Source organism: Diadema setosum, unplaced genomic scaffold (genome assembly GCF_964275005.1).
Source record: "Diadema setosum unplaced genomic scaffold, eeDiaSeto1 scaffold_32, whole genome shotgun sequence".
Classification (NCBI taxonomy): Eukaryota; Metazoa; Echinodermata; class Echinoidea; order Diadematoida; family Diadematidae; genus Diadema; species Diadema setosum.
In genome coordinates this window covers 268531-295899 of record NW_027307658.1, presented here as the reverse complement: position 1 = coordinate 295899, position 27369 = coordinate 268531, and the positions used below count along the sequence as shown (strand labels likewise).

At 37.3% G+C, this 27369-nt stretch overlaps 2 protein-coding genes and 1 long non-coding RNA gene across 4 annotated transcripts in view; 1 reads left to right on the top strand and 2 right to left on the bottom strand.

The window, feature by feature from the left end:
* Positions 1-27369, top strand: part of LOC140245783 (5'-nucleotidase domain-containing protein 1-like) — a 215835-nt gene that overhangs the window by 82778 nt on the left and 105688 nt on the right. The gene's annotated exons all lie outside the window — the stretch shown is intronic.
* Positions 5691-10178, bottom strand: LOC140245775 (uncharacterized). The gene is made up of 3 exons (XM_072325296.1): positions 10085-10178; positions 6233-8020; positions 5691-5921 (listed from the first exon to the last, which is right to left on the bottom strand). The coding sequence occupies exons 2-3, from the start codon at positions 7994-7996 to the stop codon at positions 5691-5693; spliced, it is 1995 nt and encodes a 664-aa protein (XP_072181397.1). The 5' UTR covers positions 7997-8020; positions 10085-10178.
* LOC140245784 (uncharacterized) lies at positions 20914-23482 on the bottom strand. 2 transcript variants are annotated; one of them, XR_011902367.1, is made up of 4 exons: positions 23316-23482; positions 22720-22864; positions 21840-21931; positions 20914-21186 (listed from the first exon to the last, which is right to left on the bottom strand). It is a non-coding gene; the product is annotated as an uncharacterized lncRNA (long non-coding RNA). The 2 variants fall into 2 exon arrangements; XR_011902368.1 differs by having other exon boundaries at positions 20914-21183.

The window sequence follows — 27369 nt, the reverse complement described above, 5'->3', positions numbered from 1 at the left end:
TTGTCAGTTCCCTTGTTATCAAGGATGATTTCTGTTTGTTGAATTGTCAGTAGTACCATGTCAAAAGCATCCCCCTCTGTGTTGGAGACTGTGCACTTCACGTGGATGGCAATGCTCTCTGTACCCATCCTTTTGGAAGGATCCCTCAGGATGGAGAAACTTGCTGTATTTGACTGACTATTACATCCAGTCATGAATCCATCAGGTGAACATGACCAAGTGTACGTAAAATTTGAGGGATATCCGCTTGCCATACACCAGAGTAAAGCTGGTTCAAAATTTGTCAAAATGATATTTCTGGGATGGACAATCACCTTTGGTTGGAGTAGTAATTTGATTGGACCAATCGAGCAGTTTAGGCTTCTACCAGGGAATGCCAGTTCGCTAGTCACAATACACACTATGGTTTGAAGGCGTAGTTCATGACTCACAAGTAACTCGTATGACAGGACTCGAGTAAGTCCATGATCCATGACTTGAGGTATAGGTAGCGTTACACCATTCTGCACCGAGAGTCTCCAACCCAAGTCCACCGGAGGGCTGCTTCGTGGAATTTCACATTGAACATGAATCCTTTCCCCAACCCTGAATGCCCTTGGTTTCCGAGGACTGCAGTGAAATTCATCCATGGATGGGAAGTAATGAGCCCTTAATGTTGCAGTTCTGGATCTGTAGCAGATCTTTGGTTTCTCACCATTCTGGTTAAGAACTTTTCCAAATGTTGCAAAAGTGCAAGTAACAAACAAGTTTGCCCTCCCAACATCCCATATATGCAGAGAAGATGCCAATGAGCTGTGTTTTGTGTCTATGTATGTCTCAGATTGCTGGAATCTGTGTGTAGGATATGTTCTCCATGTAAGTTTGCCGCTCGTTTCGTCAGAGTTAGTCACGATGCAATGAAAAGTTGCATTGCCACCTTCATTAACGACCGTGTCACCCGGTTCTTGGTGAAAAACATTTGATCCAGAAAGTATGCATGATGATGAACTCAAATGAATTCTCAAAGCAGCAAATAATATTACTAGGAGCAGCATCTTTGTAGTGTGCAGCTGAAGAAAACTTCAGAGAGTTGTACAGTGTCTAGTACGGGATGTATTCAAGGTTAGTAGTTGAAGATTGAAGCTCTTTTTGCTTTACGAAGGCAGACACATCCTTCAGAAAAATAAAAAAAAGAAAGTCACTTCAATCCATTTGGCAGAATTTGGGTAGTACAAAACAGAGTGTAGTCAATTTATCATGTATAATGAACATCCCAATAGGGAATGAAAATATTTGAGAGCCCTTCAGAGTATAGTGTCAGGAACTGAGCCAAGTTTTTTCGATGGATTGTCAAGTTTACTTGATCCTCTTTGCACAATATTGTCATACTTTCACTTTTATTTTCTTTACTTTCTTCATTTCTCCTGAAGTAATGAACTTGACAATCTATCTAAAACTTGGCTCAGTTCCTGACACAACACTCTGAAGGGCTCTCAAATATTTTTATTCCCTGTTGGGATGTCCATTATACATGAAATATTGACTAAACTCTATTTTTTACTCCCCAAATTCTGCCAAAAGGATTAACATGACTTTCTTGTTTTATTTTTCTGAAGGATGTATCTGCCTTCATATAGTAAAAGGAGCTTCAGTCTTCAACTACTAACCTTGAATACATCCTACACCAGACACTGTACAACTCTCAGAAGTTTTCTTCTGCTGCTCACCACAAAAATGCTGCTCCTGGTAATATTATTTGCTGCTTTGAGAAACCATTTGAGTTCATCATCATTCATACTTTCTGGATCAAATGTTTTTCACCAGGAACCAGGTGACAAGGTCGTTAATGAAGAAGGCAATGCAACTTTCCATTGCATCGTGACTAACTGTGATGAAACGAGCGGCAAACTCACATGGAGAACATATCCTACACACAGATTCCAGCAGTCTGAGGCACACATAGACACAAAACACAGCTCACTGGCATCTTCTCTACATATATGGGATGTTGGGAGAGCAAACTTGTTTGTTACTTGCACTTTTACAACATTTGGAAAAGTTCCCTACCAGTATGGTGAAAAACAATCGATCTGCTACATGAATTTTTTTTTTGTTTGTTTGTTTGCTTTTATTTCTGCATTCAATCAAATGCAATTTGAATGCAAACTTCAAAAAGTACAAAGACAAAGAATAACAAGTGCAGTGAAATAAATCGATAACAGTACATAAATAGATTCACATAGGTGATTGCATTGAGCAATGTTGATACACAGAAACATGAAATAAAATATACAGTATTTTTCAGTAAACAACAGAGATAATTGAATGCAGGAGACCACCATCATAAGCGATTAAGCTTGAAATGGATGGAGGCCTCATAAAATGACTATCCAATGACATAACTCTCTTGGAGGAAGGTGATCAGGTGAGTGCAGTGCAGTTGCAGGTGAGAGTGCAAGATGCAGTTGAAGGAAGAAAATAGAGATTTATTTCCACATGTGTCTTGGAAACTTTTCAATCAAGGACTGATATTCAAATACATCCAATGATATCAAAACACGAATTTATTCACATTTATAGTAAGTATATTGTCAATACAAAATAAAATCACGTTCATCAACAAATCCAATCATGTTGTGGTGAAACAAAATGATAAAATCAAAGTGAGATTCTACTGAGGAAAAAAGATTGAGAACTTGAAACATGATCTGACAAAAACATATAAGCATTGAGTGTACTCAAATTAACCAGATGAAATGAAGATAAATACAAGTTACAATATGCCAATACTGAATGAAGATAAACAAATGTTATATAAACAACTTAAGTAATAGTCAAGCTGTATGTAGGTTTACAGAAAGAGGATAACAGTATATATATATATTTTTTTTTATAAAGATATATTGCACATATTTCTTAAAAAAAAAAACAGATTTCTTGGAACATGTGCAGATAAACCTAGGTTTTTAAATATAGTCTTTTGTTTGAACAACAATATTCATGAATCATGATATGCCACCTTATATGTATGTTTTCAACATGTATATCTCTTATATCAAAATGATAATTTTCTCCGCCATTGTACATTGGCAAGGTTTACATATTTTATGTTTGAAATATTTTCTCCGCCATTGTACATTGGCAAGGTTTACATATTTTATGTTTGAAATAATACCCTTGTCATGTCCGCATCTTAGAATAATTCTAAATTCTCTCTTCTGTATTTTCTTAAACACAATCTATCTAAGATTGTTTGCTGCAAAGCTCCAGAGCAATAAACAGTAGTCCAGATTTGAAAGTGTTATCATGAAGAAATGCTTTCAGAATATTTTCATGAATGCATTGTGACAAAAAGAAGGAAAACATTTACATGAATTTTTCAGTAGGCACACACAGCATGTAAAAACCAGACTACTGTAAATATGGGTTGTGTCTCATAGTGACTAGCTGAATTTTTTGTGATCATTAATTTGCCAGAGATATTGCAAAACTGGGATGTGTGTAGACTAAATTTTAAGGGAAATACGTAATAGAGTCACTATTGTGTAATCATGCATTTTTCGCATAGCAAGACGGTTTGATTTTGCTACAACTTGCATTTTCCATAGACATCTGCCTTACTCGGGACTTGCCCTCAACGGGTTATAGAATCTATGACAGGGATGCAATCAAATTATTTAAAAGTCATCAAAATGTACATAATCAGTCATGCTAAATATCATAACAATAGTTGAACTTTTTAAATTCTACATTAATGGTCTTTCTGGAATGAAGAAAATGTCTTGTTTGATGCAGCTTTCATTAATATTGTACACATGAACCATACTGATCCAACTTTGCTATAAATCTGTTCGTTGTTTGTTCATTTCCATTTGAGAAGATGGCTGGATAGCCCATATTCAGCTACATTTAGCTGGTCTTCCATGGGGTCTAGTTGGATGTGAGTTGGGACCACTTCATGGGGTTATGTGAATGAATGAAGCGGGATCTTTTACGTGCATGAGTTGTTACTCTCTCACACACAGAACCTCCATTTTATGTTCTATCCAAGGGACCCAGTGTTTTGCCTCTTGCTAGAGGGGACGGTATGCTTACACACAACATTGCTCAGTCCAGACTCGGGTTCGAAACCAGACCACGTGATTGTGAGGCAGACGCGCTTCCGACTGAGCCAACTCACCGCCCTGTTAGATCTATCATTCTCTTAATACATGTTTTTATTTTATTGAAATGTATTTCTGCAGGTTATTTGAATAACAATGAGAGAAATGTTTTTCCTTTTAGAAAACCATGAAAAATCATATTTTCTTTTCCTTGTTTGGTAGTCACAAACACTACATAAGACCATTTAGAATATTCTCTATTCACTGTCAATGTTGACTGATGTCTGTACTATGAGAATTGATGGTTTGAATGGCATTGCAAAATTTGATTAAAGAACTACTTTTTCATCATTTTATCATCTTAGTAAGTAGGCAACATTTAGGAAAGACTTGTGTGCAAGTCAGTGAAAGACCTGTGAGAGAGTGACCGCACCACCTGATCTATGTTGTAATCTGCATGTGGTGGCACATATCCTGGAAGAGAGGAATCATGTGATATTCATCATTTTGCATTTGCTAATGAGTGGCCATGGTTGTGAAATGTAAAAAGTAGCCAAACAGACAGCACAGTATGTTTGAGAGAAGCCTGAAGGAAATCATGTAGAAGAAAGATGTGTGTGGAGTTTGAGGAGATAAGTGAAGGAGGCCAGCAGATGCTGTTTGTGATTGTTCAGCAGATGGCACAAAAAAGAGAAATCTGGCAGGCCTAGTCTGTATTAAATAGTAATGAGGGCAATGGCACCATAGAAGATTTAGCTTCAAAGAAAGTCCAAGGTTGCCTGCCTTACACAATTGGATTGTTGAAAATGTGTACAATTGGGAAAAAAGTGAAAGGGAATTAAAACAGGAAGCAAAGTGTTTGATCTCACGAGCTGAATTTGAGGAATTCCTGAAGCAAAGTATGATTACCTGACACATCTGTTTTGATGACTAAACTCGAAGGTGGTTTAAACCTGGTTTAAACCTAGACCATGGACAAATTTAGACCGTGATCTAAAATATGCATAAAATAGGCATACCTTTTACATAATATGTTATATGAATGCGTACTTGCTACTGGATGTCTGTTGGGTTCACAATCTGTCAATCGTATTTACGCAGAAGAAATTTGCATAAACCATGGTTTAAATTGTGTACCGGCCGGTACCACCATAGTGGTTACAGGTAAAAGAGGAGAGGAATTTATGACTGACCGTATGAAAAAATAAGCAAAGGCCAAGTGCCATATCAAACTGGTCTGTATAGTGGTATTGTACTGCGCAACATGGAAAAGGAAGTGACCCACACACATGTGGGTGCTGCCATGCCATCAAGTTAGTGGAACATACTCTAAAGATCTTTAGAGAATGGTGAAAGCAGGTGGGGCAGACCTTATTAACTGAAGTTCAATGCCCAAAAATGGAGTGGATGCAACATTTACTGAGCCACAACTGCAGGAGAAATATAGTGGTAAAAAGATTTTTTTTTCTTCCTTTGTTTGTTTGTGTGTGTGTGTGTGTGTTTTTTTTTTTTTTTTTTTGGGGGGGGGGGAAGGGGGGTTGTCTTTGTTGATCTGGTCAATGTTTCACAAAGAGCAGTTATTGATATTGGTGTATTTTCTACACAGCGTCAGTGACAGCAGAAGCTTTTCGTATGAAGGATGGAGTACATCAAGACACAGTGCAAAGCCCTCTGCAATTTGTCATTGCTGTAGATGTTCTGTCCAGACAAGCCAGAGGAGTTCTTTCCTGGGAACTGGCAGCTGCTTTTTGTTGATGACCTGAGACTGATGATCTGGGGCTGATGGCAGAAAGTGAGTGGGAGCCTTCTGATGCTACTATAGCCCTCTGGAATGGAGCCCTGGAGATCAAGAAAAGGGGCAAGATGATGTTGATACAAAGGCTGTGGTGTTCTAGTTTGATATTGATGAGACAGGAGAGTAGGCACATGGGGTATGCCTTAGGAGATATAGGAAAGAGGAGGTTAAGAAAATTATGAAATTTTAGGAAATTTTTCCAGTGCGTAATGGAGAACGTCGACAAATGCCATGAAGGCAATGAAATGTGCCTCCGCAAATACATGTAGTGGCAAAAATGAACAACCTTAAAGTAATGTTGTTAACCGACAAACAAATGAAATAAACATATAGACAAACACAGAGTGAAAATAACAGCTTTAAGGTAGGGGCTGTGATTGACAAGCCAATTGAGGAAGATGGCAATGACAGCAGTAAGTATTGTTTGTTGAGATGACATGAATGCACTTGCAGCACTCTCTTCACCATTCTTGTGATTTCTTGGTGTTTCTATGGTGGATGTGACTGAAATGTGCTCACTTGATGAGGTTCCATCTGCTTCAGGACATGGAATGACATTGCTTGGTACCCCTTCAGGCATCGAAGGATCCCATGAGAAATCAGAACATTGGCATCTTTCTTTCATATCAGTGTATGAGGATGAACAGCAAAATACAGGATGTGATTCATGCACCCACATGACCTGTGTGATGTGTGTTGAATTCTGCTTAAGGTCAGTGCGTGGTGGTTGGATCAAACCATCCTGGTAGCACTTGAAGAAACCTGGAGAACTGCCCACTCCAGCTGTACAGTTCAGCAGAAGCCAGCCCTCCAGATGATCTGGTTTGTTGGTTTTGTCAGGCTTGCATTCTGCCTTACTGGGTGGAAACTCAACAGATATTGATGTTCGAATTGTAAGTTCTGATAGCTGGCTACTTCCTTGATATACATAGCATGAAACAGTACCAGCATCATGTCGAGTGATGTTGTCTATTATTAAAACCACAGTGTATACATTCATACCATCTTCAACATGCTGGGCTTTATTTACATGGAATCTTTGCCTTTGGCTCTCCATTAAATTATCAGGAATTATTCTTCCATTAACATAGAATGGGGGGTATGAGGCCATTTGAAGTTGAAAGGAAATGCCATCCTCAGAGAGAGGGAAGGAAAATTCAATCTTTGCTAAACTACCCTCTTGAAAAGTTATGAACATAGAACTGCAGTACCCACAGAAGAGTGATAGTGCGAGTGCTACATGGATGATCGTGTAATATCTGGAATCACCAGTCATAAACAAGTACAAAAGAAGTAAGAATGTCTGTGTTGTGACAGGTTTCATATCTCTCCAGGTGCTTGCAGCATGGCCCTCAGTCTTTAATGCAATCAGAGGTTGGTCATGTCTTGATGGTGTTGATTCTCTTGTTGATTCTGTGCTTAATTTGCTCATATGGTCTGAGTTCTTGTGGTTCCACAGAAAATCTGTACAGTCTCTTTGACTTTTTGGGTATATCTTGCTGACAGAGCAGCAAGCTAGGTGGTTGTGTCTGCCACCCCAGAAGATTGCTATGATGAGATCTTCTTGTCTGGATGTTGAGAGTGGGAGGATCCCTGTTGATCGTCCATTGACCTCTGAATAGCACACGATTCCTCCTGTTGGGGATCCGTCAGTTGCTGTACACTGAAGATGCGACATGCTTACATTATGCTGTTTACAAGTCGCTCTGGTTGGAGGATAGTGTATGTGCAGTTGATAGGTCTGTGCAGTGTGAAAGATGCCACTCTTAAATATGCACTTGTAAATGCCTTTGTCGGAGGGACGTAGCTTGGTGATTCTTAGAGTGACAATAAAACTCTCAAAGAAAGCCTTTCTCTTGATGAAAACCCTTTCGTGCTTGTCATGATCAGAATTTAATTGTCTTATTCTGCCACTGATGTACAAGACTTCATGATTTACCAGAATTCTGTATGTGCAGTTACCACAGCTTTGTGGGGCATAAAATTTCATTTCAACATCTTGATTTATACCGGCATACACAGAGTTTTCTCCCACTTGTTTTCCATCAACCACTGTGCATGTTATTGCAAAGAAAAATGCAGTCAAGGCTATGATACTTGTTGCTGAGTGAAGACACATGATTGCTGATGTGTTGTGGGATTCCTGCAGAGGAAAAACAGAACCATTCTAGTATGGGTTATTTGTAGCCAAGTAAGAATTCATGTCTATGCCAATGACAAGCAGATACATTTATCATTTCTATGATAGTGATATGTATGCAACTACATACATATTTGTAAAATAACATATTTGCCACTGTATCAAAGCATCCTCAGAGTTTTGATCAGTTTTTATATCATAGAAATATAAAGAAAAGAAACATTTATTATACTAATAAATGACAAGTACAGCATGTGTTTTAATAATATTGACATAAGTTTTTGCGTTTGTTATGTGTTAAACATTTCAAATGTGAATTTGTGTGAAATTCAATTATTGGAAAACTGGAAAATGACTTGTCATTCCAATCCTTGATCAGGATTTAAATTATTAATCAATATTTATATGTCACTGCTTTGATGCAGACTCTGGTGCTAGCCTTTTATTCATCTTTCCTTGTTAGGTGGAAACTTGAAAACCATTTCAAATTCAATGTGGTATTCATCATTCAGAGAGTGTCATTGCATCAAATTTTAGCTCAAGGGTAAGAAGACTTAGTAATGATTCTAGATACTGACATTGCTGTAGTTCTTTTATTTTTCACTTTGAAATCTGAATTGTCTTCTATCAAATTAAAGAAACATACCGAGTGAAATACCAGTCATCTCTTTTTTGATACTATTTGTTCTAATGGCTGTGCTTCAGAGTTATTATTATCATTTTTTTTTGGGGGGGGGGGTGGTGGGGAGGTGAGGGAGGGGGATCAAAGAGAAAAAGGTACACTTTGTTTAATAGCATTAACTAGTTGAATACATTATGTCTACTTAGCATCCCAAAAGTCAACTAGAAATGTCACTATGGCGACTGGTATGCATCCGCCATAATGCATGAATCTCCTAATAGGTCTATAGTATGTCTTGAAAATGTGTAATGACAGTTTAACATAATTGGTAGAATATCAAAATGACAGGTTTGTCACAAATGTGTTGAATGTTCACTTTCCTTGAACTAGATTTAACTGGATGAATGGCTATATTGTCTACAAGTGCAGGTATTTGGGGATTTGAGGATTTTTACTTGATTTTTTAACCTTTTATAAGTTTATGCATTGAGTAATTTTCAAGGTATAGAGAAAAGGTGTAATTTCAGTGATAAATACATGTAGTAAAAAATAGCATTTTAACTTGGCCTTCGACCCTTGACTTTTGATCCTATGGCTCTAGAATTCCTAGGAGAATCACTGCCAGGTAGAACATGCATAAATATGTACTAAGTTTCATGATGATACCTTGAGTCACTTTTGAGATATGCAGGAAGAAGTGAAATTTAGCACTTTCACTTGACCTTTGACCTTTTGTCATGAAACTTCCTAGAGAATCTCAGTTGAGTAATACATAGTAGTATATATCAAGTTTCAATAAAAATGCTCAATCATTGCATAGATATGAAGGGGAAATAGTGAAATTTTGACAAGTGGACCTTGACCCCGACCTCCGACCTTTGACCCATGACCCCTAAATTTCGTAGATTATCATAATTGCTAGTCAGTACATGATATCATACTAAGTTCCATGAAGATACCTTGAACCATTTGCAAAATATGGGGAAAAAGTGATATTTTAACATTTTCACTTGACCTTTGACCTTTGACCTCATGACCCATACCCTCTCTGGAGAATCTTCAATTGGTAGTACAAGTATATACTAAGTTTCTAGAAAATGCTTTCAAGCAATCCATAGATATGGGGGAAATAATGAAATTTTGAGCATTTGACCTTGACCTTTGGACCTTTGACCTTAAGCATGTGCACCCTAAAGTTGATAGGCACAACTTCTCCCTTTCATACTTATACATGCAAAGTTTCATTATGAAATCTCAAATGGTTTTTAAGTTATGCTGTCCACAAAATTGATTACGGATTGAAGGACGGACGGGCAGATGGACAACCCGAAAACATAATGCATCCGGCGACACTTTGTGGTGGTGGCATAAAATTGTGTGGCTTTCTGATGATTGTTTTGGAAGACTGGTATGATAGTGATAGTGACAAACTTCATACTTCTTACCTTATTTCAGCAGAGTTGTCAATTTGGGTAATAGGTGGATTTTATCAGCAAGTTTCAATCGCAGTTCTCACCCATCAGCATTGGAATGTCAGTCACGTAGCAACAATATCACAGATGGTGTCTCTTCCACAAATATCAGCGTCCTTTTGGATTTTAAATGCTGTAGGCTCAACTTTAGTTAGACAGAACTTCCTTTGCTGTTACTTTGATGGCATTGTGCTGTTACATCATGGAATGGGGAAGTTAAGTACTGCAAAGTCTTCAATTACATGTACCGTGACATTCCCCTAGTAAAAAGGAATGGCTTTTAAAATTATTATCTAGTGTATATCAAATATTTTCATGGAAAGTAGCAGTTGGTACAGGCATGTTTTGATATGGAGCAATGTAGAAAGGCAATAACTCTATTTACACCTGTCTGCAAGTCCAGGCATGTAGAGATAATCTCCTTTGAGTTGTCAATAGTGACAAGTTATCACACCTATAATCTGCCCTGCAGAGACCCTTTCAGAAGTATAATAAACTGTAAACATGACTATCCCAAAGTTGACGTTAACAAAGGAATGCATATTGAATATCAATATCAAGTATCAGAGTACATTTATGTGATTAATTTTAACATACATTGGCATGTAAACCAGTAGTGGTAATGTGGCATATACATATGGACTGTTTTTTCTAGCATTTTTAAAGGACAAGTTCGCCTTCATATACATGTGGATTTAGTGAAGGCAACAATATCAGCATAACACATCAGTGAAAGTTTGAGGAAAATCAGACAATCCGTTCGAAAGTTATTAATTTTATGAAAAGTATCTACGCAGTCACTCCTGGATGAGAAGACTACTTCAGTATGTGATGTCACATGGGTACAACAATAAGGAAAATAAAAAGAGGATTTCACAAAACTTTACTTTTTGAATAAAGTGCACATTTCTTCGACTTGTTACTGACATATGTTTAGGGTGATATTATTCCCCCTGCCTTCTGAAAGAGAGAAGTCAAGCAGTGTTCTTTTGTTATGCAAGAAAAATGGAAATACGTTGAATTTTCTTATATTCTTTCTTTATATCATTATACACATGTGACATCACTAATGGTAGTCTTTACATCCAGCCGTGACTAAGCAGAAACTTCAAAAATTCATATCTTTTGAACGGATTGTCCTATTTTCCTCAAACTCTCACTGCTGTGTTCTACTAATATTGCTGCATTCACTCAACCCACATGTCTATGAAGGTGAACTTGTCCTTTAACATTAGTTGCCTGAGGGATCTCAGCTCCACCCTATGACCTGAGGAGCTTGCTCCGAGGGTTATCCAACCCTCCAAGGGTTAAGATCCTGAGGGACAACTGATATCAACATACCCTGAATAAAAGCAGTGTGTAGCTGTTTTATATACCAATCAAAAGTAAAATGACTGTTAGCTTGGTCAATCACGATTGTGCTAGCCAGTGCACACAGTGTGACCATCAGCAGCTTTTGCACAGTGACAAATGCCTTGTACGTAGGCAGTGGCCATGTATGCCTACATGTACATCTAGCTATTGCACTGTGAAATTCATGTAACAAATGCAAGCATTTCCAAGACCCTAAGCTCACATCTCATACACTGAATAAAGATATGGAGTGAATGAATTGCACTTTCCGATTTCAGCATATAATGTCATGTTGCAAATTCAGTGGTTCCTATGGTTTCCACACTGCTGCGATCTACATAGATTGTTAAATTGCTGTCTGCTGGACCGTTTGCATTGTGTTTGCATGATATCATACATGCACTATAAGCTCTAGCAACGAACAGTGTATGACATAGCAACAAGGCAAGGGTTTGTGCATGTGTATAGGGGCCTCTTCCATGCTATGAAGCTCCTTGCTATGCAGGCCATTACTAGATTTAGGCCCGTGACTTCAACAAGGAGTAAAAAAAAAAAAAAAAAAAAGAGATGCATGGATTTGGGGTAATTCTTTATTTGTCGGTAATTGTTCTAAGCTTCAGTGGTATCTTGGACATTATACATGTCTGACAAATGACAATCTCAACTCCGTATGTTTTTTGTTATGCCTTTTTCTTGGACTGAGCAACTTCAGTAGAACATTTTGCACATTAACATGTCAACCCCCATGATATACTTAACTTTCGTGATTACAAGTGCGGCAGAATTATAGTGAGATAGTTAAAGCAGTCACATAACATGCTGGATAACACTGGATCTGATCCCGGGTGATCTAGGAAGAGATCTGTGTAGATGCCCTTGGGCATCCATGGAGGTCCCTGGAGGTCCTTATAGGTCCATGAATGTCCATGAGGCCAACATGGTAGTTTTTGGAGGTCAAAAATATCCGGCATCATCCGTTGACTGCCTTGTTGGCAGAGCAATCTGGGATGGTCAGTGTCGCTGCCCTGTAGTTGCCTGAAGGTCCGTGTTGCTGCCTGGAATAATCATGAGATGCCATGAGTATCCTTGGCAGCCTGTGACTGTCTTTGTTTTTTAAACATCAGAGCAAAGGGTGGTTCTTCAACCAGTCAGCCATGTCAGCTTCCTGATCGTCAGTCAGTGCCAACGTCTTCCCCTTTGATTTCTTCTCTATCATGGTTGGTGCTGTGGTCTTAGTAGACAAGTAATGAAACAAAGCAGGAGAGCTGCTCCTCAATCTGGATCTGTAATGGAGGCTCAGGTTCTGGCTCCTCCTCAACAACAGGCAGTTTTTGTTGCTTTGGCATACCAACTTTCACAGCTACTTTCCTCTTTCGAGGCATGTTGAAGCTCAAGAACTTGTCTTAAAGATGCAATACATCTATAAGTTTAAATTTGTGAAATGTTTGATAATTCACTTACGAGGCAACAGCGTTGTTGATGTGATGAGAACAAGAAAAAGATCCAAAATAAAAAAAAAAAAAAAAATGGTTCCACTGGAATCCAGGCTATGCAGCATGCCTGTACAGTGACGGGGCATTAAACTGCACATTACTCGAATATGAGACCGTTCTGAAGCAGATAATTTTCACACAACAATAGATATATAATGTACTCTTAAATGTGACTGTGCACCTCAAAACGAACATAAAGTCGCACACACTGATTTTGCCTGAGGACGGAAAATAAGTGAAATGGGTCAACCCAGCCGAACTTGACTTTTTCATATTTTCTGAAAGAGCGGGTCTTCTTTTACATTGTGCTAAAATTTGGTATCATAAAACGGACAGGAAAGTGTGTTATTTTAGCAGTTTATCTCCAACATTTTTGGTAGAATAGTGTGATTAGGTGTGTCTTTAGAACCCCTTTTTCATTTCTGAAAAACCTTGTCAACACTCTTCACTTTTAACTCTAATAACTTTTGAAAGGATAATGCTACTGCTTTGAAAGTTGGCACTAATTATGGACAAAATGTGCTAATGTGGCATGCTTAATTTCAGTTTAATCTGATAATCCCTTCATTGTTGTTACTCTGGTGGTGCACTTCCTGTTTTTTGTCCCATTCATCCCACAGCCAGCACGGTTTGGTAAAGATTTAAGCGCTTGAATAGACACTGTACTTCAGAGCCTCTTTTCTCAGTTCACACTTTTCCTGAGTTTGTACTTTCTTTCCAATATTTAGATAGGTTAGGAGAGTCCATTTGATTTGAGTTATACATCATTTTAAAGCTTAAAGTCTGCTCTTTCAGAATATGGTCATAACTAAAAATTCATGTCTGGCGACTTTTTGTTTGTTTTGAGGTGCAGGGTCACAAATGAATCCCACAAGAACTGGAACAATCACCCCCAGCATTCCCACTGATCAGTTACTAGCCATCCCCATTAAACTCGACAGCAACGTGAACAACATCGTCTGCTTCAGGGGAGACCATTTTTTTATGTGTTTTGGCCTTGATTAAGATGTAAAGGGCTGTGTGACAGGGCTTTAAATAAAACAAATTTGATTAATATAGATATACTTTATGAGATTGGCCAACCAGCAAGTAACAATGTCGAACTGTATGCATCTCCAGTGATAGTGTATTATATTCAAATCCTAATACTGAAAACATAAATAAAACTATATGTTGTCAAAGTCAAGGACATAAATGTGATGACTGTACTATTTATATAAAGTAGGGCATAATATGTAATATAGCACATTCAACAGTAAGTGCATTAATTATGCCTTTTCCATGCTTTCCTATATCATCCATGTTACTCACGTTACACTTTTTAAGCATCTCTGCATATTGTAATTGTCATATTTTTTTTTGTACTGGAAGGTTTGCCATACTCTCTGTTATACAATAGATGCACAAGTCCTTAGTCTACCATGCAATGTTAATAGAATTTTACTAACCACATCCATACCGGAAATAAAGACAAAATACTTTCGTTACTCACGTTACTTTTTTTGGGACGACATAAAAAGCCAACATGCCTTTATTCAAAAAGTGTCCTCATACTGGGTAGTATTTCAAACAACTGTTGTATGATTTATATAACTCATGTATATTGTTGTGGTACTCAAATATAAGGGGTCAAAAATTTGAGAGCATTGGAAATATAAGATGATAAGGGCGTTAAAGGGTGTGTACAGTTCTGGTCGAGGTGAGGATTTGGCTTTTAACGTTTTGCGAGATATTCAGAAACTACTCTATGAGATGTCAAAGAGCATGCAATTCTAAGGGGTGTCAAAAGTTTATTTGATGAAAATCGGTTTTGAAATGGCTGAGATATCCAAAAACAAGGTGAAACAAAGAGCTCCTAATAAAAGGCGTGGCCCGTCGCCTTTTATTATTATCACTTTTTTGGATATCTCAGCCATTTGAAAACCAATTTTCATCAAATAAACGTTGAATCCTTCTTAAAATTACATGCTCTTTCATATTTCATAGGAGGTTTCTCATTATCTCACTTAGGACTGTTCAAAACATGAATCCCCACCTTATCCAGTACTGTACAGTCCCTTTAAGTTGTCACAAAACCCATAGTGTTCAAGATAACTTAACGCCCTTCTCATTCTCAACAGACAATATAAAGAAGTAGACACTAGTTCACGCTGTGAAATAAAATATTCTCCTTCTATTCCCTTTCACAGGAACTTAAATGTAAGGAGTTTTAATCATGAGTGAAGCACTTGATTTCATGAATTGTAAACTACTTTAGAAATAACATACAGTACATGTCTGCAAATTACATCCAGCTACTGTTACCAGTGTGGACTTTCCTCTCTATGTCAGGGCTGCCAACTCTCGCGCAATTAGCATGAGACTCATGCAATTCATCAAATTTTAACTAACTCTGATAAAAGAATTCTCACACTTAACCCCCAAAACAGTATGTAAAAAAAGAAGAAAAAGTAATGTCCCTAAAATTCCTGATTATGTTAACGTGCAATATGCCAAAGCCCAAACTTTCGAGATATTCCCACAGGCATACTTTCTCTATGGCATGTCTTGAAATCTTTAATAGAGTATGCACCAAAATTGATGAACTTCACTCCAGTGGAAAGGGGGGAGGGGAGACACCCCCTTCCACACCATCCCCAAGCCCCCTACCCACCACTGTCACTTCTATTAGTTGCTTGCTTACTCACACTTCACTCCAAACTCTCACTCTAGTCTGGGAGCCCTGCTATGTACAGTCTATGTATACAGTGATCCACCTCTTAACCTAAAAATATTCTTGTATCTTCTGGTAGTGGTGAATTCTAACTTTGAGTAAGTTATTGTAGTTAAGCAGTTGTCATTATTTTGGGTTGATAATCCCAAAGAATAATGCATAAAGAACTGTAACACTAACAATTCTTGTAAATGTCTTGAACACACATGTATGTGTATTTACCAGCTGACAGAAAATGATTATTGTTAACCCCCCCCCCCAAAAAAAAAGGCATTATGATTGTAAAAAGACACAATGCCAGCTCTTGCTCAAAGTTACATCAGATGTATACAGATTTTTGATAATCTGTTATGCTTTCAATTCATTTGTAAATTGTATCGAGATGCAACATTACATTCCCATCTGTCTTATGATTGCTCCACTAACCAATTACCAAAATTGTACAAGTTACAACCTTAAGTGTTAAAAAAAAAAGATCAAGCTGGCTCTAAAAAGGATTTAAAGTTATCCATAGCTGATATCTGAAAAGATATGTAATATAAGGCTTAGAACTTAACAAAAAACTTATAATGTGCACGATTATTGGCCACATCTGGTTTGTCTAGTTTGCCAATCAAGCTTTTCTTTGGATAGCAGGTGTGTTTAGCCTATTAGATAAGAACTAATTCAAGCAAGGTCATGTAAGGTTATTTACAAGACCATACTCTCTTTATGCTCCCTCAGTTTACTCAAGTCACACTAAAAAATATTTGCTGTCATTGGTGTAGAAATATATCTGTATTTCGTGATTTTTTTGTCGTTACTCACGTTACACCCTTGTTACTCATGTTACATTGTTACTCACGTTACAATTTTTGAACCTCTGTCATTATAATTTATACAATTTCATGTACACAACCCTTTCACCATTTTTCATATTAGGTAGAAGCAGTATGAAGAGAATTTCCATTGGCACATTTTAAATCCAAGGGAATATTAAGATATGAAACCAGTATTTTCGTTACTCACGTTACATGAGTTTTAGCAGTTTGGCAGTATGCATTCTACCAATTCATGGGAATACGGATCATTTTTTCCTTACTGCTAACTAGTAACTAATACCCAGTACATCATAAAAATCAACAAATCAATTACTTACCATTCTTTTATATTCTATGGATTCAACTTAAACATTCATGTACTCTCTAAAAAAGAAAGAGTGAATTTTCACTCGATTTTCACTCCCCTTGGTAGTGACGTCAAGGATCACTAGAAGTGGAGTGAATTTCGAGTGAACAGAAATTTCACTCCAAAAGAGAGTGAAAAAAGACGGAAATGTTTTTGGTGGGATGTTCACTCCTTTCTCACTCTAAATTCACTCCTGACGTATTTCACTCTTTTGACGGTCGTTTTTCACTCCTTTGTCACTCTCAATTCACTCCTATTTATTTCACTCTTCTTTAACTCCGGAGGTTTTTCACTCCTTTTTCAATCTTTTTTCAATCCTTTTTCAATCTTTTTTCAATCCCAAACGGAATTACACTCTACATGAGCACACATCTCTATCACAGCACTCAGTTCACTAGTTATTCAACCCTGGAAGAAAAAGTGACAATGGTGATGAATTTGGGAATAATCTAGGTGGTCTGGAGCCATTTCTGGAATAATGAATACCAATCAAACTAATACAAACAAAAACAGCAAGCAACGTTCATGATATAGATATTTGTTAATATTTATGCATGTATTTTGAAGCCAACGATCCACCACTGGTAGCCCAGTGCATTGCCAACTTTGTGTTCCAGTTTTGAAAGTCACTCCTACCCGAGCTGGATCAATACATGAAACTGAATAAATATAAGCTAGTAATCCAATTGGCTGTTGTTTCATTCTTTCTTATTAATTTATTCTTTCTTTAAGTAGCATTGAGGGGGATATAAGAAGATAATGTACTAAATGCTACGCATGATATGTTTTTTTTTTTTTAATGAGCTGATTCTCTATATTAAATAAATGTGTTATGTCCACGGGATCACCTGAAATAAAAAAAAAAGGAATATACCTCTTTAAATATCTAAACTTCAACTACAGAGCAGTACATGTACACCATTACAAACAGTCTTCATGTGCTGAGTATCTGGTTTTCCATGAATTATGTGGCCAATAATAATTATACATATTTTTATCATTTAAGAACAACTGTCACCGTAATCATCACAAGGTCCTTGTAAATATGCTATTCTAGCTGTCATTCCCAAAGCTCTACAAATGAAGAGTTTGTTTGCAAAAACTGATAAGTCCATATGTGCCAAATGGAGATATTTGCGATTAAAGGTCGAGAAATATACAGCACTTCTAAGATATACAGAGAATAATAAGAAAATGTTTGCTTCTTTTGATCATAACTTCAAAAATGTACCTTTATATGTATCAACCAATATATAATTCAAAAGGTATTATTTTGTACTTTATGACAGAGACCGTACTTCAAAATCTTCAAAACTGGACATATCGGTTTTTGCGAACAAACTCTTCAAATATTAGAATCACACATTTCCCCGAAAATATGCCAAATTCATAAAGTTTGTGCAAAAGTGAAAAATTTTACAAGTACCCTTCCTGAACATGTTTAATTTTCGACTACAAGTGAATATAATTATTGCATGTTCAATGATAAGCTACAAAAGACTTGCAAAGTATAGTCACCATTATCTATATTATAATACAAAACAATTACACATGTACCAGGAATTGTGATTGCTTTGAAAAATTGACAAAAATACAGAAATTTTCAATACTGCATGGTTAATCAAGTTTGGATCCTCTGTCATGTAACACAGTGATGCTCTACAAGTACATTGCACAAATACCTAAACATACTCGATCAGAGAAGCATGGTCTTGACTTTAAGTAAGCTTTAGGTGGGGTATTTATGTAGATGATAGAGCCAGAGGGGGGCCTCCCTGAAACCCCCAGACCTCGGCCATCAACCGTGCGATCATTACAAAATCCACACACAAATTGCCTGTGACATAATCTATAAAACGGTAATGTTGATTTTCAACAACAAAAAAAGTCACTTGGCTAAATTATGCTAATTTGAGCATGAAATCAGACCATTTGCCATAACTAAAGTTCCAAAAAGGCACATTTGTTTTTTGTGTAAATATTCTTTCTAACGTCCATAGCAAATGAAAGAGAAAACAACTGTGCCATCAAAAAATTCTGAAGTATCTATTTTTTTCTATTTACTCATGTATTTCTTTGTTTCTTACTTTTTGTTTTTCATTGCCTTTTTAATGAAATTTGTCAGCGACACGTCCAGCATGAAAATATTTATGTTATTGATTACAATCAATAACCCCCCCCCCAAATAATCATGCCTTCATGAAATTTGGCATGGAATGTTAAAGGGGAGGAGGGCTCGTAGGCCCCCCCCTCAACCGGGCCTACTATTTATGGAAAAAGAATTGCAATCAATACAGTTGACACAACATGTATCATATCATTGATCTTCTTCACCTAAATAAGGCATCATTGTACAATATTGAACACTTGTAATCCTTCCGAGTTTTGCCAGATGTACCAACAACTAATGCATGCAAACTGAATTTCTTATAGAGTGATTTTACGTCATGTTGGCCACCATAATGGTGGCTTCCATAGCAAAGGCGATCAATATTCATTCATGCATGCCTCTCTAACAAAGATGTTCTTTTGCCTTAGGTTTCCCTGAAGTAAACATTGCTGCAGCTTTTGTATGCAGTCTTGATTTCTAGTCAGTTTAGGCAATTGACTTCATTAGGCTGCGTTCACATAGAAGTATACGGTATACGGTATTCGCTATTCGCTATTCGCTATTCGGGCACCCAGTACACCATCACCCTCACCGTCAACTTGCCATCCCATGCAGTGAGGATTTCTTCCTCCTACATCCCAGCAAATCTTATTAACAATTTCTAAACTGCATCAGAATGTCAGTCTACATGCTTATTTTTGCTCAAGGGCAAATCCAGACCAAAATTGTTATTATTTCATAAACGTGAGACGGTATACGCTGCAGGAAAATCGAACAAGCTCGATTCCCACTTTGCTACACTATTCTATATGCTATTCGGTACATTCAAATAGTGCCCTCTTATGTGAACCGGTGTTAGGAAATCCTATCGTTCGATTCAAGCTATTTGCGTGCCCTCGAAAACGAGCCCCGAATACCCAAATAGTATACTTCTATGTGAACGCAGCCTTATGGTGGGCAATTGTGACATCACTGCTAACACTCTATAACAAAATATGATTGTCAGTTGCAGATTATCTTAATAATTTGTTATGAGGTCAAAGGAAGAATTATCCATAAGTTTGACTTGGCACATTAGTGAACTAATCTATTTGGCTCCATCTACTCTAATGCCGTGGATTTATCAATGATGGGCTGCAGATGTTTCGTGGAAAAAGAAGTTGAACCAATTGAGCTTCTACCCACAAGTTTTTCAAAGTACAGTACATCAATTACATAAAGGTGAAAATGTACAAAATAACTCTGGGTCCCGTAACCCTAGGGATCAATGATTCCCATCAATTTTGTTTTATTTTTTTAAAAAGATTTTTCCCTCTACTCCAAAGAAGATGGATGCAATAAATTTGAGCACATGCATATTGTACTGCATCACTGTTAATCAAAGGGGTGACAAATGTATGTGATAACTTAATCACAACATGGAGACATGATCTTCATCCCAAGAGCATGGATGACCATTGGAAGATTCTACTATTTAGCTGCTATTTGTAGCATTCCCCCCCCCAAAAAAAAAAAAAAAAAAAAAAATGAGGGAAAGAAAAAAAATACATATGAGTGTCTGTCAACAGTTTTCTCTCCTGAATATTAGACCATAAAAAGGTTTTATTAAAGAATTGCCTGGAGAGAAGGGGGTGCTTAATCATGAGCGCAGCCAGATTCGTATCATGCGGAATGCCAAGCTGTGTGTGGCCAAACATTCTTTCATATGCTTGGAACACCTTACAGATGAATGTATTGATTAACATGTGGCCATGAAGAGGAGATTTTTTCTTGACTATATAAGTCAAAACTATTTTCAGTTACTAGTATATACAACAACCAACAATTTAAAGCATTAACAATCACACATTCTATGCAACAAACTCTTTTCATCGGCGAGCCCTGTTCTACTTTTAATGTTGAAGTGCTGCAGTACATCCTGGTAACAGCTTCATGCTAAACTACCGCTGAGCCTGATGAGGCTGACTCTTCAACAAGAATGTCAGTTCCAACGTCAGAGGAGCATATACTGTATCTCAAAGGAGGAAAAAGCAAGGGTATTTAGACCTATACATCGATGGTAGCTGTCTCTTCTCATTGGGCTTCTAATCTAACGATGGAATGGTGCTCGGTCAGGGGCTTGGTGGGAGCTGCAACTACTCTCTCTCTCTCTGCCTGAGGTGATGAGTGGTGTCATAGCTCCTCAAGGTCTTCAAACGATACTCAATGAATCCATGATCCTTGCTGTACAGGTATACTCCTGAAATATAAGAATGCATTGTAAGTCAAAGCTTTTTCTTGAGTCTCAACAAATTTGACTTTGGCACAGAGTTGACTATAACTGATGAAGATCTGATAGCAGTAGAAATACATGTAGTGGCATTCTTATGGAAGAAAACGAGAATAGGTTTATTATAAATGAACGGCGCAACTGGCATGTTGGAACTTAAGTTACATTACGTTACGTTGAAGTTAACGTTTAATATCGAACCTAAGTCATGGAATCAGGCCAATCTGTACACAACTTTTTTAGACATCTATGAGAAGGTACATCAAAGATTATAAAAAGTTCCCACATTGCCTGTATATTTGCACAATGAGTTAATTAAGAAATAGATGCAATTTCCCTGTAAAGGCCATTTTTTTTTTTTTTTTTTTTTTTTGGGGGGGGGGGGGGGTCATGCCCATAACCTGAAAAACTTTGGGTCCTTGCCCCCTAACTAAACAAGGATGATCAACTCCTCGTTTGGTTGCTTAATTATGTCCACTAGCTCTTGAGAAAAGTTGAAAATGTTGAAGTTTTTGCAGCTAGATGAATAAGATACCATGTTACAAGGTATGTCACTTAAGCTTTCTGCTAAAGAGGGCTAAAAAAAAGTTGTAGATCACATAAACTTACGAGTATAAACTTACATGTCCTTTTGCACCTTGTGTGGTGTCTCACAAAGTGGGGTACTGCATCGCAACAGCCTTGGCTACAACATCCTTTGCTCACTACTTGGTATCTGAATTTAAAAAGAAAGCAAGAAGAATGTTAATCATATTCTAGGACGCAAATATATAACATCAAAAATTTGGCCCTCATTTTAATCTTTTAAGGGGCTGAACTATTTTTATGGGGTTTTTTTTCTTGGCATTAATTTCTATTGCTATTCAGTACCACTGTTTCAAGTATATTTATTGCTACTTGAGCCAGATATCAGTTAATACATATGAAAATTTCATGCAGATAGGTTAAGTGTGAATGTGCACACTTAGTAGAAAAATCTATACAAGATGTGATTATCCATTGAACTTCATGGCACATCAACTCCCACTTTTTTATTAATCATTGTGATGATTAAATCATAAGTATTAGGACTATTATCAAATCAATATACATGTGGCCCGATGGGGCTACCAAGAAAATAAGTCAGCGTGGAGTCTTGTACGTACACTCTGTTTACATGTCTCATACAAGTATACCAGTTTTTATTTTTAAATCTATAACCATCACTTCATTAACAATGTTATACTTACCGGTCCCTTCTAATTTCTTTCTTCTTCTTCTTTCTTTTTCTTTTTTTTTTTTTTTTTTTTTTTGGGGGGGGGGCAAACTTTAGTCTGCTTTTCTCTATACTTGAGAAGACCAAAAAAAAAAAAAAAGAATGAACAGGCAAATTACATGGTTATATATTGGATGGAAATGTAGTACAAGACATGACAATGGGAAACTGGTATTCCAGACCAATTTTCAATAATTATGATAATACAATATATGAATAATAATAATATTTTAAATAATTGAACTTACGCTGTACAGTTTTCTGCTTCCATTTGCAACAACAAATATGCTGCAATGATCTGGGTGTGCAGATGTCTCCTCGGAACAGTCAGAACTCCTTCCCTCAGCTTTTGAAGTATCTCTTCCCCCTTGAAGTGATGTGTGTGTTGAATTCCTGGGCAAATAAGTAAAATTTAATAGCTTTATGAATAATACAAATGGCATGAGGATAGTAGGTTCCTCCAGTTTACATTATAAACTTGAAGAGCAAAATCATTTAACATACATATTTGACATAAGCAACAGCTCTACTTACACAACTCAAGACTGACCATAACATGGTTTTCACTTCTGTCGATACGGTAAGTACACGGTACACATTTTTCTTAAATACAAGTACTAACCTGTCAAGACATTCATTTTCAGAGGGAAGGACAGCTCCAAAACTGCTCCATGAAGTATCTTGAAAATCATTTCTTCAAAAAAAATAAAACCAACCAAGCATTCAGTCTCTTAATGTAGCCTCTTATGTAATTACTAAGACTCTAGAATGTAAAATAAATATAAATCAATTTCAAACTAGTCTCCCTTCATTAATCATAGTGGAAAACAACAGAATAGCTTACAGCAGGGTTAATGCAATGGAAGTCCATATCTCAGAGGCTCCTTCGCTGATGTTGGCCCGGTGTTTCCAGCATTCGTCAACCCTGAATTCAATGGCTAGTCGTTGACCACATCTGGTACTTTGCAATCTGGTGATTTGCACCCTCTTCGTGTGACAGAGACTGTACAGCTATCAATACAGCTGTATCTGTCTTTGTTCTCCAAATGATGACCCCTACACCGAGTTCCTTTAAATCACCATCACTCCCAAAGAGCTGTCATGTTTACGTCTTTATCTGGAGGAAAGTATGAAAACCCAAGGTTCAGAAATGGATTTAGAACTCATTTCCACAAGACAATAATTATGCAGTTGTTTTGTCCACACAAATACTAAGTGAGCACCAATACAAAAGCTAGTAGGCCTAATTACTTTTTTTAGCTACATCAGCATATTCAATGTTAGAATTAAAGACCCAAAGATGATCTCTGCCAAATTTCAATACCGGTACCTAAGGTCACCTGTAACTTTCATAAAAAAAAACAACGTTGAAAATAGTACTGGGTACCAGTCATCGTCTGCTACAAGGGGGATCGATCTCCATGATGTGTGAGTACGCTGATCTTCAGCTAGAAGTGTGATGTCACAGTGGACCAACACTTAACACGAACAGTACACGCATCATACTTCTTACCTAGTACAGTAGTAGATGATTACGACACATGACGTGGGATCGAGCTAGTGTACGTGGTATTCTCCCAGCTGTTTGGATGCTCGAATGTAGCGGCAAATAAAAGTCCTTTTTACTACATACAGTGTATATAATGAACAATAATCATAAATCACCAAATTTCACCATTCTTTATTACCGTACGTACTGATCGAGATCACCATCTCATCTGGCAACACAGACCATGCAGTGTCAGTGATTCGGCTGACAACTCAACAATATAATAGCAATGTAGAGTACATGTCTGGCGCTAGGCGCTTCTAATCTATTGCTTTAATTAGCACAGCTTAGTAACAGTTAAAGTTCGATCTCTACACTCGACCACAGTAATCTCTGTGTGATGATTAACTATATACAGCCCAGTTGCTGTACATTAAGACGTACCTACGTACAGCGACTGGGCTGTGTATAGTTATGTGATGATATTATGCTTACGAATGTCAATTCAATGGCTAACGACCAACGTTTCATTCATCACTCATTTTTTTTTTTTTTTTTTTTTTGTTGTTGAATAGTTCAAGCCCTAGATCCCAACGTGCACAATTAAACTAAAGTCTAAAGACTCAACGTATTATTAGATCCCAACACCTAGTGTGTACCAGTTGAGTTTCGGCCTCGGATTCTAGCTGTTCGTAAGGTGTTCTATGGTATGACCAGCCCCATATAGCTAACTGTGCCACGGGCGGCCGGGGTTATTCGTATAGAACCCTAAAGGACAAACTTACTTATGGTCGTTTACGGAGAGGTATAACGTTAGACTAGCCCGTAATGCTGAAAAAAAACTCAACAAGTTATAATTAGATCGATCTATGGTTTGCTTACCTTCAAAAATGTGAATATTATCTCCGCCCCACTCAATTTGAAGACAGACATTTTCTCACGTCCATCACGACATCCAGGCTCAGATTCTCACGATTGCACTTACACGCACGTAAATCTGTGATCCTATGCATAATACACGCACAGCTATGCTAGCACATAGCACGCAATTGCACACAGTCCACGCACAGGCGACGCGTCGCTGCGTCAGGTAAACCTGCCCGCGCCCAAGCCAGGGGAAATTGCGGCTGGTGATTGGCTTAGAGTAAACACATGACAGGGGAATTCTCAATTTCTATTGGCCTAGCCAAATGCGTTTAATTATGTATTCACTCGGAATTCACTCGGCTTAATTTTCACTCGGAATTCACTCGGCGAATGGGTTTCACACAAATTTCACTCGTTACAAGAGTGAAATTCACTCGATAACGAGTGAAAGTCACTCTTAACTGAGTGAAATTTTATTCACTCCTTCCGAGGAGTGAATTATTCACTCGAAATTTTTTAGAGAGTACATTTTCAATGAAAATGTAATTTGACTTTAAAGTGTAATATCTGCCATTCTGGACGTATATTAGTGTAAAAAATGACTGTTCCGCATGCCAAGACATATACTAAACAAAATAAAATAGGTGGCAAGTTTCAACATAACAATTTATTTTTTCACCCCATGACACCCATCCCATGGAATTGCCCATATAATTATATAATATATTCCCACATTATTTCATAAATAAGCCACTCCAGTGTTGACCTTTTCACTGTCACATAAGTGACTTAATGAATATGATTGTAATGATGATGATGGTAATTGATTAAAATTTAGTAATAATAAATGCATATATCTGATCAGTTTTGGGCATACTAAAAATATGTACATTGTATGTTAAAGGGGATGGCTAGTAACTGATCAGTGGGAATCAGTGGGAATGCTGGAGGATGATTGTTCCAATCCTTGTGGGATTCATTTAAGAGTACATTATATATCTATTGTAGTGTGAAAATTATTTGCTTCAGAATGGTCTCATATTCATGTAATGTGCAGTTTGATGTTTCCAGGCTAGCGTGCCTGGTCAGTGATGGGGCATTAATCTGCACATTACTTGAATATGAGACCATTTTGAAGTAAACAATTTTTACACAACAATAGATATAATGTACTCTTAAATGAATCCCATAAGAATTGGAACAATCACCCTCGGCATTCCCACTGATTCCCACTTATTCCCACTGATCAGTTACTAGCCATCCAACGCGAACAACATCATCTGCTTCACGGGAGACCACTTTTTGACGGGTTTTGGCCTTGATTAAGATGTAAAGGGCTGTGTGACAGGGCTTTAGATAAAACAAATCTAATTAATATAGATATGCTTTATGAGATTGGCCAACCAGCAAGTAACAATGTTGTACTGTATGCATCTCCAGTGATAGTGTATTATATTCAAATCCTAATACTGAAAACAGAAATAAAACTATATGTCATCAAAGTCAAGGACATAAATGTGATGACTGTACTATTTATATAAAGTAGGGCATATAATATGTAATATAGTACATTCAACAGTAAGTGCATGTTATGCCTTTTCCATGCTTTCCTATATCGTGTATATAGTTATATAATATATATTAACCACATTATTTCATGAATAAGTTGCTCCAGTGTTGACCTTTTCACTGTCGCATAAGTGAAAGTAATGATTATGATTGCAATGATGATGATAATAATTAATAATGATAACAATAGTAGTAATGTTGATTAAAATTTAGTAATAATGAATTCATATATCTGATCAGTTTTGGGTATACTAAAAATATGTACATTGTATATAAACTTTGTTTGCCAAGGCAATTAAGTGAACCTGCTAAGCCTTGTTATCAGTATTCAGTAACAATCTAATCTTGACACAATTATTTACTTTCGATAGCAAGTCCACTCATTTGTTGCAATCCACCACAATAGGGATTAGAGGGAATTTGTAATTACAGTTCATCAACAAGTAGATTACACTTTATCTGTGGTAGCTGATAAAGAAACTACACCACCAGTGAGCGTGCAAATGGCTTGTTTGCTAGCTTTGAACGTATAATTGGCAACTGTATGACAAAACTCTATAGATGGCAGCATACCAGATATTATCATGTCAAACAGGCATTAAATATCATTGGCTACACCTGTGAATATGACCCCGTTTACAGCCCGGCCTCAATTGCGCGGCCGAGCCTCGCAATTTTGTCCGTTTACACTGCTGGGCTCGGCCGCGCTTTTAATTCAAACCTTCAATATTTTGTCGTAGTGGCGCTCTGCTTGTAAACAAACGCAATTTGGTATAGCCTGGTTTTCAGACCCTTTGCCAACTGGATTCCGTGGCGACGAAGTCGCCGTTCGGGGAAAGGCCTTTGCCGAAGGAAAAATCCTTTGCAGGACAAAACCACCTTAAACTATACTGGTTTTCCACGTTGAGGGGGTTAATATCGTGAATAGCGAAGTAGTACGGGCAGAGGGTCTGGAAGCCAGACTAAAATTGGC

Bases quoted from the DNA above. Each gene is read 5' to 3' on its own strand.
- LOC140245775 (XM_072325296.1), bottom strand. From the start codon at position 7,996: ATGTGTCTTCACTCAGCAACAAGTATCATAGCCTTGACTGCATTTTTC. The intron at 5,922-6,232 runs GTTATTTTCACT...CTTGATCTCCAG, and splicing joins ACAGCCCCTACCTTAAAGCT to GGCTCCATTCCAGAGGGCTA.